This window comes from Tachysurus vachellii, chromosome 2 (assembly GCF_030014155.1).
Source record: "Tachysurus vachellii isolate PV-2020 chromosome 2, HZAU_Pvac_v1, whole genome shotgun sequence".
NCBI classification, from domain to species: domain Eukaryota; kingdom Metazoa; phylum Chordata; class Actinopteri; order Siluriformes; family Bagridae; genus Tachysurus; species Tachysurus vachellii.
The window spans coordinates 11,820,571-11,847,191 of record NC_083461.1 but is presented as its reverse complement, the minus strand read 5'-3'; the positions used below and the strand labels follow the sequence as shown (position 1 = coordinate 11,847,191).

Genomic DNA, 26,621 nt, shown 5'->3' with positions numbered 1-26,621 from the left:
TGAGAGAGCATGAACCACTTAAGCTAAAACTGCCCTACAGTACATTGCCTCATCGTAACAATCTCTGATTATTTTACAGTATCTTATTCACTATAGTTTTGGAAACATAGCCCAGATCAGTAGCCTCATTCACTTGTTTCAGTTTCAAGATTAAGATTCTACATTTCAAGTTCAAGATAATTATGCATTATGACACAATTAAAAGGGAATTTAAAGTAGCTTTGTTGTTGTCGTTTCTTTTTTTCACCACGTAAAATCTATGTCCATGAACCAAAACCTTCCCTATAGTGAAATGCCACATTGGAATTCTTATATAATCGCACACACGTGGAGTTCATCAGCCATATTCACACGATCATTAGTCACCATTCATCAGCTTGCATGAAGAATTATAATCAACATCATTTCTTCTTCTCTTTTGAATACGGGTAGCTAGACGGTGAATGCTGTTTGGCATGCATATCTGCATCAACTCATGCTGAGAAGTGCTTTCTGGGTGTAGAATTTTGTCTTCAGTCCACTTTTTCTTGGCATCATTCTCCTTACCTGTGTGCCTCATTATTTTTTCCCTCATACCTCAGTCTCTGACCTCCCTCTCGTCTCTGTGCTCTTCTCCTCTAACTGATATTCTCCTCCTTCCTTCCCTCTATCCCATAATCCTGTTAGTGGGATGGGCTTTGATCTTGTGTGACTGATCATGTTCCTGGTGTAAAGAGAACAAGCTAGAGAGAGAATAAAAGCATGAGTGTACTGATGATTAAAGAGAAATATGCATTGGCCCTCGTGTTAGTTCCCCCACCGCCTTCATACACACTCTCTATGTGTAGACTGAGCATGCTGGAAAAAAAAAAGTAAGGAAAAATGATAGCCTTAAAACAAAAGTTTTAAGTTAATGTGAATTGAAAGCACTGAAAAGCATTTGAAAATTATAGTAGAATATTGTAGCATAAAACAATGAGTAGACATTACTGTTATATTAGGAACATAAAAGAAACAACATTTACAGTGAATTTAATAGATATATCTAAAAGTCCTCAACTTCATCAGTGATATTTGGGCTAAGCCTCCTGTCACAGATTAAAAAAAAGACATCAGTATAAGATTTAATTGTTCCAAGTGGATTATTTTGTGAAATTTTATGAAACCAAGTATAAGAAAAATACAGAGAATGCTGTAATGAAGTAAATTTGTTTCTATCCCAGGTGGTAGATTCATGCAGGCTCTGCCACGTTACAGACAAAACAGAGTAAATTTCCGTTAGATTTCATGTGAAGCTGGGAATTTTCGGCCCATGTCACCAACATATTTTTGCTAACAAGGTGGATTTCTTCTATCATCCATTTTACCCCAAAAGAATTCAGAGTAAACCCTGGCATAAAACCAGGAGGCATTATTTAGGTTACTTATTCATTATTGCATACTAGAAGTCACAAAGGCAGCTGTGTCTCTGTCTTTAACTGTGTTTCTAAACTAAATGGTGCCATCAATGCCACCTCATCATATATGATGGCACTGGAAAGCATTCAGACCCTTTCTCTTTATGTACTGTAGACTTTATTATAGTATACACTGAATTTCAAATTGAGTAATTTGATATTTGTTAATATCATTATATTTTTAATCTATATAAAATAATCCATGATATAAAAATAAAAAAGTTTCATACATATATATTTAAATGTATTTATTTTTTCATTTCATTTAAACAACTCCTTTAGCTAAGCTTTCAGTCCCTAGGCTAGGGCACTTCAGATTGAGCTCAGGTGCATTCTGTTAGCTTTGATTATCTTGAGATATCTCTAAAACCTGACTGGAGTCCACCGGTGGCAAATTTAACTGATTGGACATAATTTAGAAAGACACACAGCAGGCACTCACATATAGAGGACTCCTTGATGGAAACCTGCTCGGGAGTGCAGATGGAAAGAAGAACCACAACCTAAAAAGCATTTTGTCCCGACAATGTTGTGATAAAATGGCTTTGTGATTGGTCACTGAATGTCCTCCGAGTTTCAGAGGCTCTACCAGGAAGAATGAGATAAACTGACTAAATCCAGGTGTGCACAGCATTGTATATACTTACCCACAAAGACTTGAAGCTGTAAGTGTTGCCAATGGTGCCTCTACAAAGTACCAAATGTTTACAGACTTGTGAGGCAGAGATAGAGGTAGCAGAGATGAGGATGATGAGGTTCTCTTTAATAATGACGAGGAAGGACAGGATTAGGAACGAGCACATCAGAGGGACAGCTCAGGTTGGCTGTTTTAGGGACAAGGTCAGAGAGGATAGATTGAGATGGTTTGGACATGTACAAAGGAGGGAGATGGTTATATTGGTAGAAGGATGTTGGAGATGGAGCTGCCATGTAAGAGGTCAAGAGGAAGGACAAAGAGGAGATATACAGTATAGATGTGTTAAATGAGGACATGAAGTTAATGTGTGAGAGTAGACGATGCTGAGGATAGTTAGGTGGAAAGGGAGGATTCGCTATGGCGACCCCTAACAGGAAAAGCTAAAGTTGAAGATCCAGATAATAGATTTCTTAAGAGTTTTTGTTTCAGTTTTGCTATATATTCTAAAATCCTTTCACTTTGTCATTATGGATTGTGTATAGATTATAGGGCAAAAAAACAAAACAAAAAAAAAAAACATAGCCCTACCACTGATATATCAGTTTTAATCCCAATGCCACAGTGACTGGGAGTCAAGGGAGCTAAGCAAGCCCTATTATCAATCACAGCATCACTTGGGTATCTGAGAGTGCATGCATGCAGAAGAGAGAATACACTTTCCTCTAAATGCATTAGGCTGCTTTGTGCCCTAGATTCACATATCATAGTCACTAAATTGGGATGAAGACAGAGAAAGGGTCTGAATATTTTCAGGAGCCGTTTGACGCTATTAGTAAAACGAATAGTTTCATTGCTGAGGTACTAAATGATGTATTGTTTTCAGATTATACTGAAAACTGTTGTAAAGGTCTACACAGATATGTTCATGTTCCTTCAGAGGAACAAAACAAAGAACCATTAAAGATTCAAAAATTTAATTCTAAAATGATTTCATGTATATACTGTACACACACAAATTTAGGTACATTTTTGGAGAAGGCTCACATAAAATGTAGTTATTCAAGCACCAGCACTGACAAATAGGAACAATAACTCCTTACATCTCTTGACAACTCCTTATCCTCAGTCACCTTCTCCTTTTTATCTACATCGATAAAACGTCTCACCCAACTTTCTTATACATTTCCACAAAGACCATGTCTTTCCATTCACTCCAAAAAATACAAACATCACCACTGTTTTCTACAAGTACTCAGCTGGCTAATTAAAATATTACATGTATAAAAACATATAGAAACAAATATTTTTTCAGGGTACCTCAAATTTTCATGAAGTCTGGTTTCCCCCTTCTGCATTCACCATGGACTGGCTCCCAGGAGAACATGCACTCAGGTCAGTCATAGGAGTGTTTACTGTGTGTGAGCAATTATTCCAAATCTTTACTAAAATATTTTTTTTCTTTATCTATAAAATATTGCATAATTAAATTCATACGACTTAAACGATAACCACAGGAGTTAGGGGCTACAGCTCATTAGGTTAAGTGTTCCTGCACTAGTCAAACACTAGAACAGGCTTCTTTGTTTACTTAAAATCTTTATTTCTGCAGATTATATCATCAACTATCGAAGTGTACAGTGCAAAGATATTATTGTAGCCAACATTTACACGTGCAATCATGTATACGTTTAGCTGTTGTTAGCATGGAGTTTATAAAAGCATGCTTTTTAGCATTAGCGATGTATCTCCCATTCGGTTCATTGCATTTTAGTGCATAAAAATACTGATTTTCCTCAGACCAACCATTTAGTTATTTATTAATTGTGCTGTTCATTTCAATGACAATCTTATATGGAAAATAGGGCATACCCACCATACGGCAAAAAAAAACTGAAAAACAAAAATATTTCAGAGAGTCAGGTTCAGAGTAAACCATAAAATCAAGTCACGATTTTTGAAACACTTTTATCCAAGCTTAATAGGTATTTGCTCAACTCTGCTGATCTAAAATAAAAAAGAAAGAAAAAATGAATAAACCTTGCAGTCGCATCTTATCTCTTTATTTAGGCACCAATCAAATATGTGGTTTTAACTTCACTGGTTTAGAACACAAGTGAGCGTTCACAAACACACAGACACACAGACACACAGACACACAGACACACAGACACACAGACACACACACACACACAGAGAGAGAGAGGTTAGGCTAAAGTCACATAACTTGTCTAATTAGCACAGGGGACAAGAAGGGACCAGGTTCTTATCACCTACTGTATAGACATAAAACATGTATTTGTGCTCAGTTTTTTAAATTTCAGCTTACATCAACATCTAATTAGTAGCTCTTTGGAGAATGAACCATCGTCACAATCCACAATGAAATCATCATGACGAGGTCATTCACTTAAGCTCAAATCATTATCTAAATCTAAACTCCAGATTGTCATACTAACAATCTGATAAGCTCTCAAATGCGTTCATGCATTGTAGTCTTTTCAAGAACGAGAATGCTGGTGAGAAATCTGAGCAGCTTCCCGCAATACAACTTAAGCATACAACATCCACAGCACCACAATGTCAGGTGCCTTCTATGCTGTAATGTATTTCAAATCCAGGGCTTGACTTGACCTGTGCCTAGAGAATGTACCCACAAGTTTCATAAGTAGCAAGAGGCATACAGTTACAGTACATAGCAAGAGCTGCAAGTATACAAGTATACTGAATGTACAACGTGGCATAGAAGTATTTTCTCTATAGTCAAAATACAACAGCAGCATAACTGTCATCTTTGCAAATATATAAGCTATCTTTAATATATCCATGTATCTCTCCATGTATAGAGAGAGAGAGAGAGAGAGAGAGAGAGAGAGAGAGACAGAATCTATTTCTTCACATGTACATAACATTTTGTAGGGTTTTGTAGTTTTGTAACATTTAAGGTACATTCAGTTACCCTGTGATACTCTACAGAGAAAATATTTAAATACAACTACAGTTTAAAAACCAATGTTTGACACTTGCAATATAAATTGTATATAAAATAGGATTTTTTTTTAATATATATTTTTTTCCTGTAATAGATATACAGTAAGCAGCTCTAAGAATTGCATTGACCAAGTCCTCAGCAGATCTGGCAGCTCTGGAGCTCAGTCTAGAGTCAGGACGAAGGTCACGAAGGCTGTCTATAAGCATAAAGAGGTCTGTAAAGTGGTAAATCAACAACATGCCAGCACCATTTCGCAATCATTACTGTACAGCCTATGATACATTTAAGCAATTTCATATTACTCTGAGCTGCTTTCCAGTCTGGATATTCTTTTTTTTTAAGGCTACAAGCTTAAGGGATAATTCAACTAAAAAAGCTGCCCATTAGCATCATGCTAGCTATTCAATGCATTGCAATCTTGGTTAAACTACTCCTTAACTGACCTTCCTCATTAGATTGGAGTTCTGTGTTTCGTGGAGCTTTCTTGGGTTTAAAGCATTTCCAAACATGCTCTGAGCAAAGTCACTTAGCAAGCAGTTTTACATTTTCTTTCCCCAGATTTAAACTTTTTTGAAAATTCTAAAAAATAGTAAATGTGCAACCTTGACTATTCAATATTCAATGTTACACAATACCTATATGTCACTGTTTAAATATAAACAAATTTGATTTTCACCAGGTTAACTTGTTTGCACAAAAATTCAGAATCCAGAAGTTGTTGCTAATATAATTTGCGATAATGATGTCTGATGTTTTTGGACCCCTCTAAATGTGAATGTGAATCGATCCTCTCAGAACCATGTGTCCATTACAAAGAAGCAAAAACAAGACAAAAAAGAATTCTACAATTTATATAAAAAGAAAACATTTTAAATTAAACCAGTCAAATTTTCCATTCAATATCAAAACAAAACAGTGCAAAACAGAAATACAAAGAAATGAGGAAAAACTATGAAAATGCTAGAATGCTACTCTAGGCAAAGAGAAGAAATGTACTCTCACTTTGAATCCAGTACCTCCCACAGCATGACTGGGTTTTCACACTTGTGAAACTCCCTCCAGTGCTCCAGAACTTCATGCTTGCTGTTCAAAACCTCACTGCACAGAATACAATTAAAGCGTGACCCTGCTCTAAAGGTCACTTGCTTGATAGACCCCTCAGAGATGTAATCCTCTTCATCTTCTTTCTTTAATTCCAGTTCTTCCTCTTGACTCAGCATAACCCCTTGGTGGTGGGCATGTAGGTGGCACTCGAGCTTTGAGAACGAGAAGAACTCCTCATCACAACTTCCACAGCGAACCAAGTTCCGCCTCTCGTTGAGTTGCCTCCAATAGTGGGCTGCATGCTTTACCAGCTCGTTCTCAGCCTCTCGTCCCTCATGCATGGCGCCCTCTTTTAGACGGACCTGGACTTCCTCGCCATGCACGTACAACAAGTGTAGCTTCATGTCAGCAAATGTGGGTGTGACCGCCTGGCATCGGCCACATTTTATTTGCAACTCCACAGGATCAACATGCTGCTCTGAAGTCTGGTCATCAGAGTCTAGACACCTGAAACATACCAAAATATCAAAAAGAAATGTACAAATGTTTTTATTAAACAAGTAACCAAATTTGGTATCAAAAATGTAACTGTATAATGTAAAGGATTTTAAGAACATGCTTCATTCAGTTATCTTCTGTGATCAGGGTCATAGTAGATCTAGGTCCAGGTCTGAGAATACCCCCAAAGCCACATTCTAGAGGAAAACCTTCCCAGAAGAATGGATGTTAACAAACAAAAATAGGGGATTCTAAATCTGGAATGGGATGTCCAAAAAGCACATTTGATGGTTAGGTGTCAAACCGCTTTTAGCCCTATATTGTATCTACCGTCATATTTTTGGAGGTAGGCAATGTAAGAGAAAATTTGACCAATTAATAAATTCAAATATCAGGCCTTAAAAATTGATCTTGTTTCTATAAAATGTTTCTAAATATGCTTACCCATCTATGTGTGTATTCTCCTCATGTTGACGGATGGATGGCTCTACAGTAAGGATAACCCTGTGCACTTCTCGGAGATGGCTGAAGTACACACCAACATACCCAAACACCTTTTCACAAAACTCGCAGCGGAGGCTTTTCCTTGGCTTCCCCTCTGAATGGTGAAGCTTCATATGTGTGCTTAGGCTACCTGAGTGGGCATAAGCTTTCCTACACACTGGACACCCGTATGGTCTCAGGTTATTGTGGCTGTTCATGTGACTCTGTAAGTGATGCTTGAACTGAAAGCACCTACTGCAGGTTGTACAACGGTGGAGTGCACGGCTACCCACGTATGCAAACCTTCCAGAAGTTCCAGCTTCAGCTACAGATTGCTGCCCTGGGGGTGATATGGACACTAAGCCTGGCTGGACAGTACTAAGTGGTTTTCCTGATATCTCCTGCCCCATGACAAGTTTCTGGTTCTTAGAACTTGAGAGAGATGCTAGTGGTACAAGTTGAGGAACAGTTTCCATTACTAGAATAGGTTTTGGGCGAATACTGCGATACTTTTTTGAAATGTCCACAACTTTATCTGGTGAGGATGAAGACTGCGTGCCAAGTGGTGGTTTCTCTGGTACTCTCCTTGAGAAAAATGATAAAGATCTCTTCTTCTTTGCCTCAAAGTACAGAATGTCTTCCATAGTTTTTCTTTTCCTCCCTCTCTTCTTGCTTGTGGGTTTCTTGCCACGGGTGGTATTTACACTCCTGGTCCTGCTGTCTGCGTTCATAACTTTGATGTCCAGAGATCTTTTTGGCTTATTTTTAGCCTGAACTGATGAGACTTTCACTGGGGACTGGGTGTTGGCAAGACCCGTAGAAGGCAAGAGGGAATTCTTCACCTTGGCATAAGGCAGAATAGGGATTTTGCCCTTCGGGGGAGAGGGGATGATCTGGACAGCTTTACTGAAGATGGTGGGGGAGAGAACAGTAATAGTACTTCCTGTAGAGGCACCTTCTGTCTGGGTATTTGTGGTTTTGCTGTTACTGATAGGAGCAACAAGTGTGGATGCAGAGGCTGTTCTGGAGTAGCTGAAGTTGCTGAGAGAATCAACACTTCTCTTCAAAACGTGCTCTGTCTGTGACCCTCTGCCAAGGACAGTATTGTCTGGCAGCAATATTTCCGATGAAGCAGCAGAGCACATCCCAACAATCTGTTCAGATGGCAATTCCGGTGTCTCAGGTGAACTGGAAACACCCAAGTTTGTTTTTACTGCAGACTTTGCCTGTGGAAGCTTGGCCACCTTGGATGAGTTCTGCATCTTAATACTAGTTTTCTCTGAAGCTCTGTGACTTCTCACTGTCTGATACCTCGGAATAGGCAATTTCAGGTTCTTTTGGATTGGATTTTGTGGTGATGTTTGAGGCAAAGCCACCAATGAGAAAGTACCCTCCTGTCCAGCAACCTGCATAAGTGCATAGTTTTGGGCAGGAACTAAGATGGATTTGGGACAGACGGCTGTAGAAGCCTCTGGAAGGTTAGAAGGTGGCTGGCTAGAGATCACTGCAGAGGATGAACCCAATGTTGGAGCTTTAGGTGCAATGGTACGAAACTGAATAGCCTTCGCCTGTGCAATAGGACGGCCATCATCTGTAAAGAGAATATAAAAATGATCATGGTCATGCATGAATTGTCATGCATTTTAGTTAATTTTGACTATTTTAAACAATATAAATTAAAAACTAGATACTCAGCATTTGGACAAGACATTGAGTTCCAGACATCAGTCAGTCATTGGATGGTAAACAATTTGCATCCATGTATTAAAAAAAGGATATTAATCCTTATTTATAATTATGTTAGCTTGTCTAATGATGTTTGAGAACGTTAAAATGAAGGGACTATAAAATTATATTCTTAAAACAATTAATGCAATATTTTTGTTGATTTTGTTAAATATCGAAATAAAGCTGAAAGTTTACACTTCATCGCACCTAGACTGCTTTATTTCAAATCCATAATTTTTTTCTAAGACTATTTTATTTATTTGTATGTTTGTGCTGACCCTCAATAAGCTGTCAAAGACTGAACTTATTTTTATGAAGCTCAGCTGAGTTTCAGTTTGGGGATTTACACCTGGAAGAGGTTGGTTTGGCAGCTAATTTTGACAGTGCATGCACTTCTGGCACCTTTCTCTTTCATGTGCTATGAAATACTTGAACTTTATTTGGACAATTGGATTCAGCTCATCTATGAAACGTGCCAGAAGTGCAAAAGGAGGAAAAGTCTATGAGGAGAGTTATGTTGGCACTCAGTAGTAACCATGAGGTTTCACACAAAGGAGAGACTGATTAGGGTAAAACAATGATACAGTTTTACTTAATAGGAAAAAAAAAAATGAGAAAAAATAATTATATAATAAAAATAATAATGTGATTATGATATAACTTGTAATATATTTAAAACACATTAAGCTCTAAAGTGACTGAGATTAAAAAAAATAATAATGTGTATTATTTTTTTAACCAAATTCATTGAGGTTTGTTGCAATGTATGAATTCTTTAACACTCCTAAATTCACCTTGAACGCCTGCTCACTTATAGCTGAACACTTACCTGGTCAGGAACCTATAACACACAATTAGTAATGTGATTTGTTAAAGTGCTCATTTGCATATTGCAACATTCTCTGCATATACCAGCAGTGATAACAGATGGTGGACAACAGACGATATGTTGTGCAGGCTTAGCGAAAGATGACAAACGATGACTTGTCTTGGATTGAAGCATTTAAGAACCTAAGGTGCTTTATCTTAGATAAAGTGGAAGATGTATGTATTCTGGTCACAACCAGATATACAATGAGACAGACCAGCGACACAGATTAGCAGATGAGAGGTGAGGAGTTCAAAGGTGATGGTATGTTGTTTATGTTAGTGGAGGAGTTATGATCTGTGTGTGTGTGTGTGTGTGTGTATGTGTGTCAGCCATGCGTAAAAAAAAAAAAAAAAAGAATGTCACTGGTCAGGAGAGTTTAACCAAATGTGCAACCATCAGAGCCTGCTACCACTTGTGTAACTATTCTTTCTCTTATTTAAGAATTACTTGTATAATTCTTATGTAACTCTTTAATGCAGTACAAATTTCATACAGATTTAATAATCAATTTACTTCTTAGACTAATTCAGTAAATTTTTTTACTTCAATGAAAACAATAAACATTTCAAAGCTAATATTATTCCAACTCTTTTCATACCAATATTATTTTTATTTATACTGATCCCAATCACCATTAATTAAATAGAAACAACAATTAATATTGTTCATATTCATATTGTTGTTTACGTTCTGACTTATGTCATACTTACATTGAATGGGTGATTTTAGAGGGCTGATTCGCTGCTCCTGGGTTTTCATGGCTGCCATTTTTACTATAAATGGAAACACAGCACAGCTCAATATTTTCTACTTAATTATAGTGATATCTTGGTGACAAACAGTTGTGTATATTTGATATAGTTTACTGTAGTCTTTGTATGTTTTTCTCTCTCTCACTCACTCATGATCACAAGCAAAGGACATTCCAGATGTCATGGGGTAAAGATTAGCATGGGCTCAAAGGTAGAAAAACAAAAGCAGGGAGAGGACACAGAGAGGGGGGGACGGACAAGAGAGGAGGGGGGTGATCTGGGATGGTAAAATAAGTGTGTGTGTGTGTGTGTGTGTGTGTGTGTGTGTTGGCCTATAGGTGATGGTCTTCATCTGTATCTGTGTGATAACAGCTATGGAGTGTAAGTGTGTGCATGAGCTTGGGAGGTAGTGTGTTAAGTTGGGGTAGTCCAGTGCCTCCAGATCTTAAGGGGTGGAGATGAAAGCGGTCGATCGGCACTAGATAACAGAGGTGGACACACAAAGCATCTGGCTGGAGAGTCTATTTCTCAGGGTGAAGTGACCATAAAGACGCCTCCTTACTGGTTTTATCCCCATGTTTTATCTTGTAGAGTGGTGTGCAAGCTATAATGTAATGAAACGGTGTGATTATTGTGTGTGTGAGCTGTGCTTCCTCTCACAAGATGCAACGACTCAGGGAGAAAATAAGTTCAGTCAGCAGATCTCTCCACAATGCATGCACACACAATATTTTTGTATATACAGTATCTCACAGAAGTGAGTACAGCCCTCACATTTTTGTAAATATTTTATTATACCTTTTCATGTGACAACACTGAAGAAATGACACTTTGTTATACAAGCTATACACTCACTACTTTACATTATAGCAGTGTAAATTTGCTGTCCCCTCAAAATAACTCAACACACAGCCATTAATGTCTAAACCTCTGGCCACAAAAGTGAGTACACCCCTAAGTGTAAATGTCCAAAGTGTATTATTTTCTGGGCATGGAGTAACCCTCTTGGGCATGGAGTTCACCTGAGCATCACAGGTCTTGAGTCTTCTTGAGTCACCACTTGAGTCTTCTTCCACTCCTCCATGATGACATCACAGAGCTAGTGGATGTTGGAGACCTTGTGCTCCTCCACCTTCCTTTTGAAGATGCCCTACAGATGCTCAGTAGGGTTTTAGGTCTGGAGACATGCTTGGCCAGTCTGTCACCTTTACCCTTGGCGCCTTTAGCAAGGCAGTGGTCATCTTGGAGGTGTGTTTGGGGTCGTTATCATGTTGGAATTCTGCCCTGCGGCCCAGTCTCTGAAGGGAGGGCTTCATGCTCTGCTTTAGTATGTCACAGTACATGTTGGAATTTATGGTTCCCTCACTGAACTGTAGCTCCCCAGTGCGGGCAGCACTCATGCAGCACCAGACCACGACACTCCCACCACCACGCTTGACTGTGGGCAAGACACACTTGTCTTTGTACTCCTCACCTGGTTGCCATCACACACGCTTGACACCATCTGAACCAAATACGTTTATCTTGGTCTCATCAGACCACAGGACATGGTTCCAGTTATCCATGTCCTTAATCTGCTTGTCTTCAGCAAACTGTTTGTGGGCTTTCTTGTGCATAATCTTTAGAAGATGTTTTGTCATCACAGGAGGAAACCTCTTCTAAAGATGATGAAATTAATTCTGGCAGTATTCATTCATATTCATACGCCTATTTCCCAAACACAACCTCTGGATATGACGCTGAACACGTGCACTTGACTTCTCTGGTCGACCATGGCGAGGCCTGTTCTGAGTGTAACCTGTCCTGTTAAACCGCTGTACGGTCTTGGCCACCATGCTGAAGCTCAGTTTCAGGGTCTTGGCAATCTTCTTATAGCCTACACCATCTTTATGTAGAGCAACAATTCTTTTTTTCAGATTCATAGCGAGTTCTTTGCCATGAGGTGCCATGTTAACGTCCAGTGACCAGTATGAGAGAGTGAGAGCAATAACACCAAATTTACCTTGTAACACCAAGTCACATGACACCAGGGAGAGAAAATATCATTATTGAGCCCAATTTGGACATTTACACTTAGGGGTGTACTCACTTTTGTGGCCAGTGGTTTAGACATTAATGGCTGTGTGTTGAGTTATTTTGAGGGGACAGCAAATGTACACTGTTATACAAGCTGTACACTCACTACTTTACATTGTAGTGTCATTTCTTCAGTGTTGTCACATGAAAAGATATAATAAAATATGTGCCAGTGTGGGTGCAGGTTTTCACTCCAACCAAGCAGAAGCCACACCTGATTCCACCTGTTTAATCAGTTGTTCTTGGCTTTTAGTAAACTCTGGTTTGGCTTCAGCTTGGTTGGAATAAAAACCTGCACCCACACCGGCCCTTTCCGTATAAGATTGGACACCGCTGCTGTATATGCAAAAAACCTATACATTACCAAACACATGAATGTTCAGTCATATCATAAAAAACAAATTAACACATGAAAAACAACAGTAGGCTTTGCTAGTGTACACACACACACACACAGTATGAGTCATTAGCTGTCACCTGAGCCAATCAATGTAAAAGGAAAAATCTATTCCAATTTTGAAACTACAGGCTTGCCTTGGCATGCAGGATGTGAACTAATCAATAAGTAAATCTCAGTGCATCTGAAAGGAGAGATTAATAGAGGAAAAATATCACTACTCTGCAAATTCAATGTGCTTCAGTGTACTTCACTGCCAGAGTTCTATATCTGCATGTTACACTCAGTATAGCCAACACAGTGGTGCCCTGGCATTCTGTCCCTTCCAGTTCACACGTTTCTCCAATCCACATCACGTTTTGTGAAACATTAGTATATCATTGCACAGAGAAAAAACACAACATTCCAACAGCATTTTGGCAGTGAATGTGTGTGGGAGATGGCCACATAGTCGAAAGAGATAATGACGTACAGAGAGCTTCTTCCTCTAGGCAGTGATTATTTTAGAAGGTTTCTGGGGAGAAGAGCCTCATTTCCTCACTCAAGCCAAACAGGATGCTATAAATCTAAAGTGTTAAACCCTGACCTATGGAATGCAGTCGCCAAGAGCGATTTGGCAAATGCCACTTATGTGGTGTAGCAAAGGACAGGAAGTGAATGCAGGTGTCCAATAACAATCTCACTGTATAGTACGATGTCACAAGTCCTTCCAGGTCAGCAGGGAGCTTTCGCCCTTCTCGGATCCTATATGCAGTATGGGGTGTGTTTAATGATCTAGACTGATCCAAAAACAAGTACAAGGAATAAAATATCTTCCTTTTAAATATTTTGGTTACTCTACAGCTTTTTTCATATATGTAATTTGCACCTGTTCTGCAAAAGTTGAGTTGTTTTTTTCCCTAAATCCCACACACCAGCAAGAACAACCCAACTCTCCTCCACCTACAGACAAGCCCACAGATTGTCACGACCGTCTCCAAGAGAAGTTTTTAAAAGAAAAATATCTTTAAAATGCATCTACTGTACAATGCATCCTGCCAAGTGTACAAGGAAACCAGCAATGATGTAACTGTAACCAGGGAAGCATGGCTCATTTTTTTATTTATTTTTTTACTTTTTATAACACTGACCCAAACGTTATACATAAAAAACATAAATAAATGAAAAAAGTTCTACGCAGATTCAATCGACTACTAATTTCGACATGGCATGTGGGAGTCTGCTTTTCATGTTAGTTTCACAGCGAATTGATCATAATATTGCACCAAATTTATTTACATGAAACTCCACCCACAATAGTGTGGCATATGTGGGAATGTACGGAGTGTGAGGTGTTCTACTGGCTGTGACTGGCATTACAACACCTACAGCAATTGTTTATGGTGAATAAGGAGTAAATAAGTGGTCCTTCATTTTATGTAAAGCCAAATTCCTTTCTATGAACAATTTGGTGTTGTAGCAGACTGTGATCATCAAAATAACAATAAAATATTTGAGTAATTCATGCTCTGATGATGGAATACAGAAGAAATATTCTATTACATTACTGAAAGTGAATTAGATTAAAGCGGTCTTTTAATTCTTCAGTGCAATGCAGGCATATAAAAATGAAGCGATCGTATTTACTGCTCTTTGCATGTTAAACACACTTGTTGTGACCACGGGGGCTCGTGTGTGAATCACCTTCCTGAACCTTTAAGTGACCTTTCACAGGGCTGTGTGACATTTGTGTTTATTAAGTAGGTCACTCTACAATGAGCATCGGTGTGGTGCCACATCAACCCTCTCCCTTCTCATCTCAACCCTCTTCATCTCAACTTCTCTGCCCGAACTGCTGCATTGCTTTTTCATCCCAGATGCACATTTTAATGTCAGAGAGAATATCAGAAGCAACATCAAAGCATATGCAGATACCTTTATACAGTCCTTATTCAGGACAGAGGACTTCAGGGACTTAATTGAGAACTCGTGTTGCTTTCGTGAAAAAAAAAAAATCCTCTAGAGAATCTGATATCTGTTAGAATCCAAGTGGAGTGAGTGTGAATACTGCATGACTTCAGCTGCTGACGTTCTCATTTGTAAACACAGACAGAAGCAAAGGCTCACGTTATTGAGGCCAAATGTGACAGATTAAGTCACAGAGATGAGATATAGTCCAATTTATCCACTCACAGATTAATCCACTTACAGGTTTCAAATAAAATGTCAAAGACAGGAAATCAAGAATTCCAAGAAAGCTTCTAAAACACTTCTAACAATAACAATTAAAATAAGCAAACTGATGAGCAAATTGAGCTAGATGTGTTATTATACATGTGAATATTTTACTAAACACTCATTTCCGTCATCATCTCTCAAACTTTCTCTTTTATATACTGCATCTACACACACACACATACACACACACACATACACATACACACACGAGACAGAGAGAGAGTGAGAGACAGATGAAAGAAATAAAGATAAGGCAGGTTGGTAATGAGAATAAGGAGAGAGAGAGAGAGAGAGAGAGAGAGATATGACGGATGACTCATCACAGACGTTCATGTCTGACGTGTGCAAAACAACAGGGATAAACAAGAGCCGTTTTGGAAATAAATGCTGTGGACGGTGTCAAAAATGGAGCAAGAGAGAGACAAACAGAATGTGAGAAATTGTGTGTGTGTGTGTGTGTGTGTGTAAAAGTGCGAGACGGAGCAAGTCAGAGTGAGAGAGGTGCTTCTCTAATTTGGTAGCTGTTCCTCTGTTCATCTCGGAGGAGTTGGAGAATGTGAGAAATGTTGCGTAGCAGGATCAAAGGGAAAGTGCGCCCTAATGACTGCAGTAACGAACAGTAAAGCTGATAAATTAAAGCCAGGCTCTCTAACAAGGCATTTCTCTTCATCATGAAGAGCTATTTACAAGATCGGGACGATCCATAGCTTCAGCTTGAAGACATTTTGATTAAGGGCACTTTCAAGATCATTCTCGGCTGCCGTCTCCTTCGTTCTCAAATTATCTGCAAATAAATGCATTGCTAAGCTAGCAAGTATTTAAGGAAACCGAAAACAATTAAGATTAAAGGGGTTCTTATTACGAGGGTTTTAACTAAAGGTCTTTTTCGATACGCCGTAGTGCCTGATTTCTGCTTTACTCTAGTCACTAATCTTACTTAATTGAGGACTAGAGAACTAGAGGACGTTCATCATGAGGTAACACACAGCATACAAAAGAAAGCAAAAGGATGTGGCAGAAGGTGTAAACACTGGCTTAGAATTAATGAGCTACCTTTTCAAATTACACTGATACTAACAAATAATAAAGTATTTGGTCTCTTAGGGAAAAAAGCTTCCATCTAACACCTTACAGCAGAACCATCCATCCATCCATCCATCCACCCATCCATCCTCTGTCCTCATCATACTAGGGTTGCAGGACAAGGTGCTAACCCATCCAAGGCACATTCACATTCTCACACACACACACACAATTTAGAGATGCCAATCAGCCTACAACGTGTGTCTCTGGACAGGGGAGGAAACTGGAGTTCTCAAAGGAAACCTCCAAAGCACAAACAGAAATTTATCACACACACAACACGTAGTCGGAAATCAAACCCCCAACCATGGATGTGCCAGGAAAACATGCTAGGCACTAAGCTATAATGCCCCCATAGCAGGAATTCAATTAAAATGAGTCAAATGTGCTTACAGTGATCCAGACTGCTGGCAATGTTTACCTTTGAACAGTAAACCAATGGTGATTAGGTTACAGTAATACCTAATATAGTCATACTTCATGTTACCAAAGACTCTGAGCAGATGTCATGCATCTATTTTGAATCTGAAACAGAAAGAATAAACGCAAACCTCTCCGCTCTATTGTTTTTAGATACGTCCACCGTTTTAGATACGTCCACTCGCCGTTCTTCAAACAAACCACATCATCAGTTCACTAATCAGACCAGAGAAAAGTCTACATGATCCCAAAAATTCCTTTAGCTCTTTAGCTACTATTTGGTCTCATGAGCAGTCTTCAGCTAAATAACGTACAGTATATAAATGCAGGTCACTGGATAAACACACAGTTCAGCGACTCTAACCATGAAGCATCATGGCTCCTTTAGTAGATTCTAGGTCCTGATTTTTATGCATTAATCAATTCAGCTACAGAATATTTACACGGCAACAACCCCGACTCCGACTGAAGACCTAAAGGCTCTACGTAGAACCATACTGTGAAACAATTTCCCTTTAAGAAGGTTCCAAGAGAAACCGTTTTAGATAGAGAGCAGCGTCTCGATGCTTCAGATAACTAACCATGGATTAAACACTGCTGATTAGACAATAACATCAGTGTCATATAAATAAAAAGAATTTTCCACAGCAGTTCTCATGGAGGTCTGTAAGAAAACATGACAGGGAGGTTAAACTCTGGGGTGCGACATGGGTGAAGGCAACAGTCTATTTTTAAAATGAGGTCAATGGCAGGAGTGGGAGTGCACATTTCTCCTGAGACTCTGATGCTGCACAGGGATGCATCAATCTCTCAGACACCCAGTGACACAGAAAAAGGAACTCGATTCTACAGGCACACACACACACACACACACACACACACACACACACACACACAATACAGTGACGCATATACACAGGCGTTCAATTACATCACTATATTATTTGCAGTCCACCTTTATTGAACTGAGCTGCAATGATAAAACTTTAACACATTAAACATTAAAATTCTAAAACTTTACTCATGTTATTAATCAATTAAATTGAATCAATCAGTTTAATATAGCTGAAAGCTTAACAGAAGAAGCATGCAGATGTTTGACTGCTGATATTCTCCATATTGTAAATGCAAACACTCGATTCACTAAGAGGTCACAAACCCTATACTCCATTACAACATATATCACAGTGAGAGACGCAGATTCCGTTTCTATCTTTATTTCACCTGATATACTGCAACTTGTTTACACTGCTCCGAGACTTTACTTTTCTTAGAAGAGAAAGAACACTATGCATTTTTTTCTGTTGTTTTTTTTCTTCCACCAAGTAGCTTATCGTGACCGTTAAAACCATAAATTGAGGTGGGAGGTGAAAGAGTACTGCAGAGGAGGTGCAGGAGCAGACATAGCAGCGGAGAGAGTAAGAAACATTGTTCAGACCTGGTTCAAACCTTGAACAAACCTTTACAGCTTGAGGGGGAGAAAATGGATATGTTTGTCAAACAAGATTAATTTAAAAGATTTTTTTTTTCTAATAGCAAGGAGGGCTGACTGAAAAAGTTCAGGAACTAAACGTTGTTTCTGTGGTAACAAATATATCACCATGTTATTGTATGGCAGATGAGCTGCATGATATATAGCTACTGTACTAATAAATACAGTTGTTATTTAACAAAGACAAACATGTAGTGATAGCTACGGCTAAGCTTTGTGTAGGAAGACGTTCAGATATCGTGTAGTCTCCAATGTCAGTCGTTAATGTTTTTCTGTATTTTCTATCTTTTTTTCTTTCGTCTTGATACATTGGCCACAAATCTAATTCTATTTATTAACAAAAAAGATTGGTAAGGAAGGTAAGGAGACGACTTTTACATCTGCTGTAAAGAAACAACAGGACCCCTGAACATTCATTTAATATACCTATAAACAGATAAAAGCACAATGTCAGTCCAGAATATATTAAAATCTGCACCCACTGCCATATTGCTGTATTATAAGAGGACTGCACCACAGTTTGGGTCTGCTTTGTGTGACACAGCACGCAGGAAATGGGTGTAAGAAATGAGAGAGAAGTGTGTGTGTGTGTGTCTGTCTGTTCCTGCTCACTTAGCACAGCAAAAACTACATCATCAGCTCCTGTAAGCATCACTGCAGACAACAGAGAACACACCTGATATACAGTATATTAATTTAGAACAAGGCAGAACACACACACATACGCACACACACTCTACTAACAGTCTGACATTTGTATAAGAACACCTACAGACACACTGTACAAATGTCAAAATGTATGTCAATGAACACCTACAGGTACACAAACCTTCTTACATTCTACAAAAAACCACTTACAGTACAGTCATGCACCACACACACACACACACACACACCTCATATGCCAACAGTCTGACATTTGTACAAGAACACCTACAGGTACGCACGCACACATACATGCACACACACATCATCTACTAACAGTCTGAGATTTGTACAAGAACACCTTCAGACATACTCAAACCCCTCGTCTACTAACATTTGTATAACACAAGAACACCCACAGGTACATTATCTTAAACATTTGTTCACACACACACACACACACAAACATGCACACCTTTCCATTGTGCAAATACAGTATTATCTCTCTGGGTCTTTGAATCTGAATAAATAATAATGTACCAACATAAGGCTTTCTGTCTCTACCTGCTGTTAAATACCCTGGAGTCTTGTCATCATAGAATACACACAATTCTCAACTGTCTGTGTTTGTGTGTGTGTTTGTGTGTGTGTGTGTGTGTGTCCAAAAACAGAACCAGCAGCCATACAACAACCGGGTGCTTTTAAACTGCATCCCTCAGACAGCTGATCTACGTTTTTTAAAATCATCGGCCTTTTATTAAGATCTACTTATAGATTATTCATAAAGCGTTGCGGTGTTGTTCTGGTCATGAATAATGTAGGAGAAACTCAGATACAAAAGTAAAATGAATATTCATTTCGGAACAGCGTGTCACTTCTTCATCAGGGCCTGGATGTAAACAATCACGAGTAAGACGTGGTGACTAATTAGCTAATGGTGCAGGTTTAATAATAATAAGGAGTTCTAAATGTTATACACAGCTAACCATATAGTGACAGCTCTTTGACTGAGCTGACAAAAAGAATAAATCTCTTTTAAAGGACATTCGGTGAGACAGGCTTGGATCACTCCGAACACGAAATCTGCTCCACCAAAACCACGTCATCTGCGAATGAGCAGCACATTTTCCAGTCACTCCTGCTGGTGCTTTCACCATATGGAATTAATAACAGGTCGTAGTCATGTTCAGGTCAATCTTACACCTCCGTCGAGTTGCAAGCTCTGTTCATCAGTTACACTCGCAAACAGTTTATTTAGAAACATTTTAGAGTAACGCGGTTCTATGAAGCCTTTAGTAAAGAATGGTTTAGCTTCAGCTTCTCAGTACAGCACATGCTGACCACTTTACACACTTCTCTTTAGTGATGAACTTGTAAAAGGTGTAAAAGCATGATTCTGGTGGATCTTAATGAAACAGCGGTAAGGCTGCGATGATAGTTATTAGAGTCGAGGCCGATGCTTGTTAAAGTGTGAAAACACTAAGAGAATGTAGCGCTATTGAAACTCTAGATAAAATAACCACCAGGTGTCTTTGTTGTCTTTTGCAAACGCTTGTTTAGTGGCAGACACAAACAAAGCCGTCAGGGCTCGGTTCAAATCGCATGCAGCTGTGCCGCGGCTTAAATTAGCCCTGAGCAGCACGGCGTCAGGGGAGGAGAGCAAAATTACACCCTTCAACTTACACTCGGGTATTAAACCTAAATTAGAGAGCCACGCTGATGTCATCGTTATAAAACACGTAACCCAGAGCAACCAAGAGGTCTGATATTTTAAGACGAATCTCACAAATCTGTTTCTCACAAAAGATCGCCAAATTGAATCCAAGCGCAGGTTCGTAACCTGCCAGAAATAGAGTGCGGCGTTGTGATACAGTGTGCTGCTGAAGCAGGTGAGTTTTACCATCCGAAGCACTGAAGATTTCTATGAGAAAGTGTAAGAACTCAGAAGATGCAGAAGAGATATGCGACTGCAGTGTCAGCAGCGGTTGATGTGGAGAGTTTCTGTGAACTCTGGCTTTCGTGTTGGTTTCACACTTCTGATGTGACGTTCGACGAGTTCGTTTTTGGCCGTGGTTATGATGCAATAATTATCAATCTTCAGTGCCTTAATCATGCCCTTATAAAGGCATGTCTAGGTGTTGTACTCGTCGGTCATTTTCAGCCTCATTTACACTGCTTGTCTGATTTTTAGCACTTGAAGTTGACTTTAGGAGACTGCATTGTCTATTGCCCAGTCAGGATGAGATCTGTGTGTCAGTCATGATCTTATGCTGTATTTGACTTACCTCAAACGTGGGACTTACTCGGAATTACTCCATTTTCAACCTCTGTGACTTCAAGCTCCAAAATGATGGGAAAACCAATGACTCCTGATGTTCATCTAAACAGTTAACTGAGACTAGTGAAGTCAAAACAGTGAACTGCACAACTATACATTTTAAAATCTATTTGAATTGATCTAAAGCGATTCCATGTAAATACAGCATAACTCATTTATAGGGAAGAAGTGCTACTGTTTGCTGTTGATGCTCTGCAAAGCCACGTTGATTTTACCTCACTTGCTCAACTCTAGAAGTGGGGAGGAGACCATGCAGAGCTCACGAGTAGGAATTTCAATTTGCGAGGCATTTTCTTTGTTTTTTTTCCTAGTTGGAGGTAGAAAACTACAAGTTACATTTTGCTGAATGAAAATGCTAATTAAAGTCTGGGTCTGTGTAAATCGTGAAAACCGAGAGAGCTCAGCGGTAAAAAGCTTTCCTATTATTGTTGTGTTGATAAATGTGAAGGTGTAATTCAGCCTGATGAGGAGAGTCAAAGTAACAATTACAATTTTCATTTAATAAAGAATGACACATTTTTTCCATTTAGGGCTTAAGAAAGAATCTCAAAGAAATGAAGAAAGTGCAATGTCCACCATCCCGAAGACTTTCCTGGTTTGGAAAACATCTTTAACTCTGAATACAAAGAGCTGATGCTGGAGACAGATGCTGGTCTGCAGAAAAGAAGTGTAGAGCGGTTAACCAGTCAGCATCACCAGTCGAAACAGATCTAGTGAACAGTCTTCTCTCTCCCTGAACAATGTGCCTGCTAGTAGGGCTTTGTAAGGGGACTGCTAATTCATGTCTGAACAAAAGAGCTTTGCTGTCCATTTGCTCTGGAGTGCTAACAGCATATAGCTTTTATGCCCCAACCTTATTTTAAAAAAAAAAAAAGAAGAGAGAGAGTGTGTGTAAATGACAAAAACAGAGGTATGGAACAGCCTGAAGGTTCTCTGTAGCACAAGATATCAAAAAGATAGACCTAAGGACCCCCACCTCCCCACCCCTCTCCCCTGTTGGCCTACGCCTCTCTCCACACACACACACACGCACACACCCACACACACACCATCTCATCTGCTCTCTCAACCCTTTCTCACTGTCAAGAAAAAAAAAGAATGGCTAGATATTAGCGGCTAGATATCACATACTCATAACTCCGGATTGTCTTAACACATAAAAAGCACAAACACTCTACAAGCTCATAACCATGCCAAAATACTGTCAGCTAACAAAAAGAAGATGTCTAATAAAACATTGTGAAGATGTGCAGCAGATTTACAGTCTTCTGTTTTGTAAGAAATGTTCCATTACAAAAACTACTTTTCAGCAGGTGTGATGAAAGAAAAATACATACACACAAAAATCTACATCAACATACACACACATTCAAACACACACACAGTTGCTAGTACACAAAGTTTTTTTTTTGTTGTTTTTAACCAGAAAAACTGCACCTGTCAATCTGTCCTGTAAATATACAAGTACTGAAACTCTGCTGTAATGTTCCTCCCATATTCTCAGAAATAAACATATTACATGTTGATCCTTGTTGCTGGGGTGGTACTGTCATGGGGACGTCGACGTTTTACAGCTTTATTATGCATATTTTACCTAGCAAGATGGACATAGTGTACTTTTTCTTAGCTTTTAGAGGCATTAAAAAAAAATTTCCAGTCACGTTTCCAAGTGAAAGGTACAGACCATTGATAGCACTTGATGTATCTACGCTATGCAAATATAAACATGCATTAATTCTGAGAGTGCAGCTGATTGTGTGAAGTCGATCAAACGGGTGAAGGTTTTTAATTGTAAATATGATACATGCGCTAGAGACTCCTGTATATGTAAACATTGCACAGCAAGCAGCAATGCGCTTCTTTCCCTGACACCGTACACTAATTAGCAGCTCACCTGAGCAGACCAGGTCTAATTAGACAAATCAGTTCTGGAAAGGAATTCTAAGGTAAACTGCATTAGGGCCTGTATTTGAATAATGCCAGTCAAACCTTTTGGCTCATTAGTGCATCTTTATTCATCCTGGTTACTGCTTCATTTTAAGTGACAGCAAATGCAAAATGGGCATGTAAATAAAAAGCAAATCGAGCCAAGAAGTAAAAGGCAACCAGTGACAAATCAAAGCGAGAGAGCTGGCACTGAGCACAACCCGATTCAGCCAGGAGGGAAAAGAAGACCTGGGAGAAGACTAAGAGAGGGATAGTTAAGAGCGGAGCAGGGCAGCGCACAGAGAAGGAGGCTTCCTTTAAATTGATCCCACAGAGACCCTCAAGGTTTTATGTAGGAATTTGGATTAAGCTCCTCAACAAATCACAGGATGTGAGGCAAACCCAGAGAAAAAGGTGGAAAGCACAAAAGAAAATAAAAGACATGCCTTCTGGTCAAGAAAATGTAGTGAACCTGCCTGCTGGAAGAAAAAACATAGTATGTCATGATTTCATTGTGATGAAAACCAGGCTGGATTGTGAAACATTTATAGGGCATCTATAACACTGGAATGGTGCTTCATAGAGAATTATGCTTGTGTTGGATGTTAATCAGAAAGAATAAGAAAGATTAATGGTGATAAATTATCAGAACATATTCAACTAGTACTCCATGTACAGCTATCAGTGTGTGAGGACTTATAAATATTTTTAGGTTATGAACAGTCAGTTCTGTTCACTTCTCTTTGTCATCGTGGCCCACATTTAGATTTATAAGAACATGACTTTCTACAGGAAGTGAAAAACATGCAAGAGTTTAAATGTAAAGCAATAAAATTTGATAGTAATGATGAGACTACAGGGATGTAAACAGACATTGTTCTGAATGAACTGATCATTTATTCTAAACATACAGATACAAACTATTGATTTTATCAGAAAGGTTCAAGGGGCATGTGGCTGAGGCTAAAGACACGCACTGGGACTGTGATAAGAATGTCCAATGTGATAAGAAGCAGCATGAGCAGGACGTGTTGACGTCCTGACCAACTCCATCACTGTATGGTACGGACGCTCCACTGTGTGTGAATGTAAAGCCCTGCAAAGTGTGGTCAAACTCGCCCACCGCATCACTGGCACCCAACTACCTGCCATTGAGCACCTTCACCACAGCAGATGTCTGTGCAGAGCTCACAACATCATCAAGGACTCTTCAGATCCCAGTCACAAACTGTTTAACCTCCTTCCATCAGGAAGGAGATACAGGAACATACGCACCAGAACCAGCAGGTTCAAGGACAGCTTTTTTCCCATGCACCATCACACTACTGAACTCTACACTACACCGTTAGAACTTCTCTACAATTATACATACAATGTACATATTGTATTTTTATACTCCTCATTCTCCACACATATTGTGCCTTACATACATCTGCACAGTTTTATTTATGTGTGTCTATATACCTTACTGTACATTCTGTCTAATTTCTTACTCTCTTTCTTTCTATAGATCTATCTATCTATCCATCCATCCATCCATCCATCTATATGAAGCTTGCAGCATAAATAAAGTCCACATTCTTTCAAATGAGTTGGAGATGGTCATATTAGTAACTACCTGGTCTGAGTGGTTTAAATCAGACTACTAGTTGAAGACGCAGGTAAAAAAAAAATATGCCAACCCTATTAGGGGCATTAAAATATCAGTAATTGAGATCATTTATGAACATAGTGGTGTAATTTTAGAACCGGAATTTACGCACCATGCCGACAGCGACAGCATTTCTTGCTTCTGTATTTTATCTTGTTTATCTTATTATGTTTATGGACTATGAGTATTTTTGAAAATTCCTAAAATGTACATAACCTGGAGACAACATGGATGTCCCCAGTTTATTATCACAGCCAGTCCCTCATCCCATAGTGCCCACTTCCTTACTGGAGTTTTGCATTACAACTCAGATATAGATACAAATATTCTGACCACCAATCTTATACAGATATAGATGATGGCATTACATTCAACACTAATAGAGAATGTGTGTGTGTGTGTGTGTGTGTGTGTGTGCGCTTTTCACTCACAATCAGCGGCCCTGTAGGTGGAGCATTGCCTCCTATGGAGAAATGAGTTTCTTCTTCAGAGGACACCAAGATGCATGTCAGAGAGAGAGAGAGAGAGACACAGACAGACAGACAGACAAGATTAAAATCTTCCACATAAAACCTTTCCTCCCCCTCAGGTTTTGTTTCACCACAAAATAACTGAATCACAGAGAAATGCCAAGCACCTCATCTTCTTACTCAGCAGTAGTTAATGGCACTTTCTGGAGGTAGGCACTGAACTGCTACCCTCAGGCTTTCTCCTGCGTGCCTCTGATTGATCATCTAAGGTGGACATGAATAACCAAACAACCTAATAAATTATCCAATAACCGTGATTAAAATATATACTAAACCTTTCCCTGTTCAAACCAACATACGCCACGAGCCAAGCGCTTTCTGTTGAGGGCCCGTTTACGCTCAATGCACGACTGTGTATGTTCACATTTATATGGAATTGTTGCTTTATTACCGACCCATAAATCGATCAATAACTGTAAAATAATCCAAAGGTTAGTTCTACTTTCTTCAGTGATTCTTCACACATGAACATACAGTGCAGCTGTAGGACTTAAGCTGAAATCAACATTATCTATAATTATTAAACACTTAAACAAAGGAGACGCTAATAAACAGCTTTTAAAAGAAGGCCTTCCGGTACAGGATGTGCAGGGCTCTGCTGATTCATAACTTCCTTTTTTGTAGGTATTTCCATATTTTAAGCCGTGATGTGAGTTACAGTAACCTCAATGAAGCAAACTATGCAAATGCACATACAACACAAGGGGTATGTAGGTTTGGCTGGAGATTCTTTAAGCCATTTGTTATCTCACTCATTCATTTTGGTATGATTGACTCAAGTTAACAAGCCAAAACAAGTGTATACAAATTTGTCACGATAGTTTTCAACAGCTCTCTCATAATGAACTAATTCTGAAGAATATTCTTAGTTTGCCTTCTTTGTTTGTGGACTAAAAGGTACTTTGAACTCATCGTGTCCAATATTCCATGTTTTGCATGGTTCTTGATAACAGCACAGTCGGAGTTGTTAGATACACACAAATAAATCTGATTAAGGGGTTGACTACTGTTTAATTGCTATATTAAACAGACACAGGTACCAAGGAGGTAGCCACGTTCACACGTAAATCAGGTGTTGAAGCAATGACAAAGACAAAAGGACCTACTAAACCAAGTTGTCTTGGTCTGCCTTTATAAAACAGGAGCAGCTGCTTACATCAGCCTTCAAACAGAGCAAGTATAGAAACGTAAAGCCGAGCAGAACAGCTCTGCTAACATCAACCACCATATCCGGGTCACAAGTAAATGAGTCAAAAGTCTTTAGAGTTAGACATGTATGTACCACCTCCTGAAAGACTGCTGCAGACCAGGTAAACCCCCTCATGGTCTCTTTCAGCAGGAAAATGCTCCCTGACACAGTTCAGGAATGATTTATGGAACATGGAAGGTTCAAGTTGTTGACTTGTCC

General features: G+C 39.1%; 1 protein-coding gene across 6 annotated transcripts in view; it reads right to left on the bottom strand.

The window, feature by feature from the left end:
- Positions 1 to 4,111: 4,111 nt before the first annotated feature.
- znf438 (zinc finger protein 438) overlaps positions 4,112 to 26,621 on the bottom strand; it is a 43,714-nt gene continuing 21,204 nt past the window's right edge. For 4 of the 6 annotated variants that reach the window (XM_060896860.1, XM_060896852.1, XM_060896869.1 and 1 more), the window contains 4 exons: positions 25,115 to 25,167; positions 10,397 to 10,459; positions 7,049 to 8,678; positions 4,112 to 6,613 (listed from right to left, as the gene is read on the bottom strand). In XM_060896860.1, the coding sequence (XP_060752843.1) occupies positions 6,061 to 6,613; positions 7,049 to 8,678; positions 10,397 to 10,454 (2,241 nt within the window). In that variant the 5' untranslated portion in view covers positions 10,455 to 10,459; positions 25,115 to 25,167 and the 3' untranslated portion in view covers positions 4,112 to 6,060. Of the gene's footprint in view, positions 6,614 to 7,048; positions 8,679 to 10,396; positions 10,462 to 25,114; positions 25,168 to 26,621 lie in introns of all 6 variants that reach the window. The other 2 variants (XM_060896879.1, XM_060896886.1) reach the window with 2 other exon arrangements.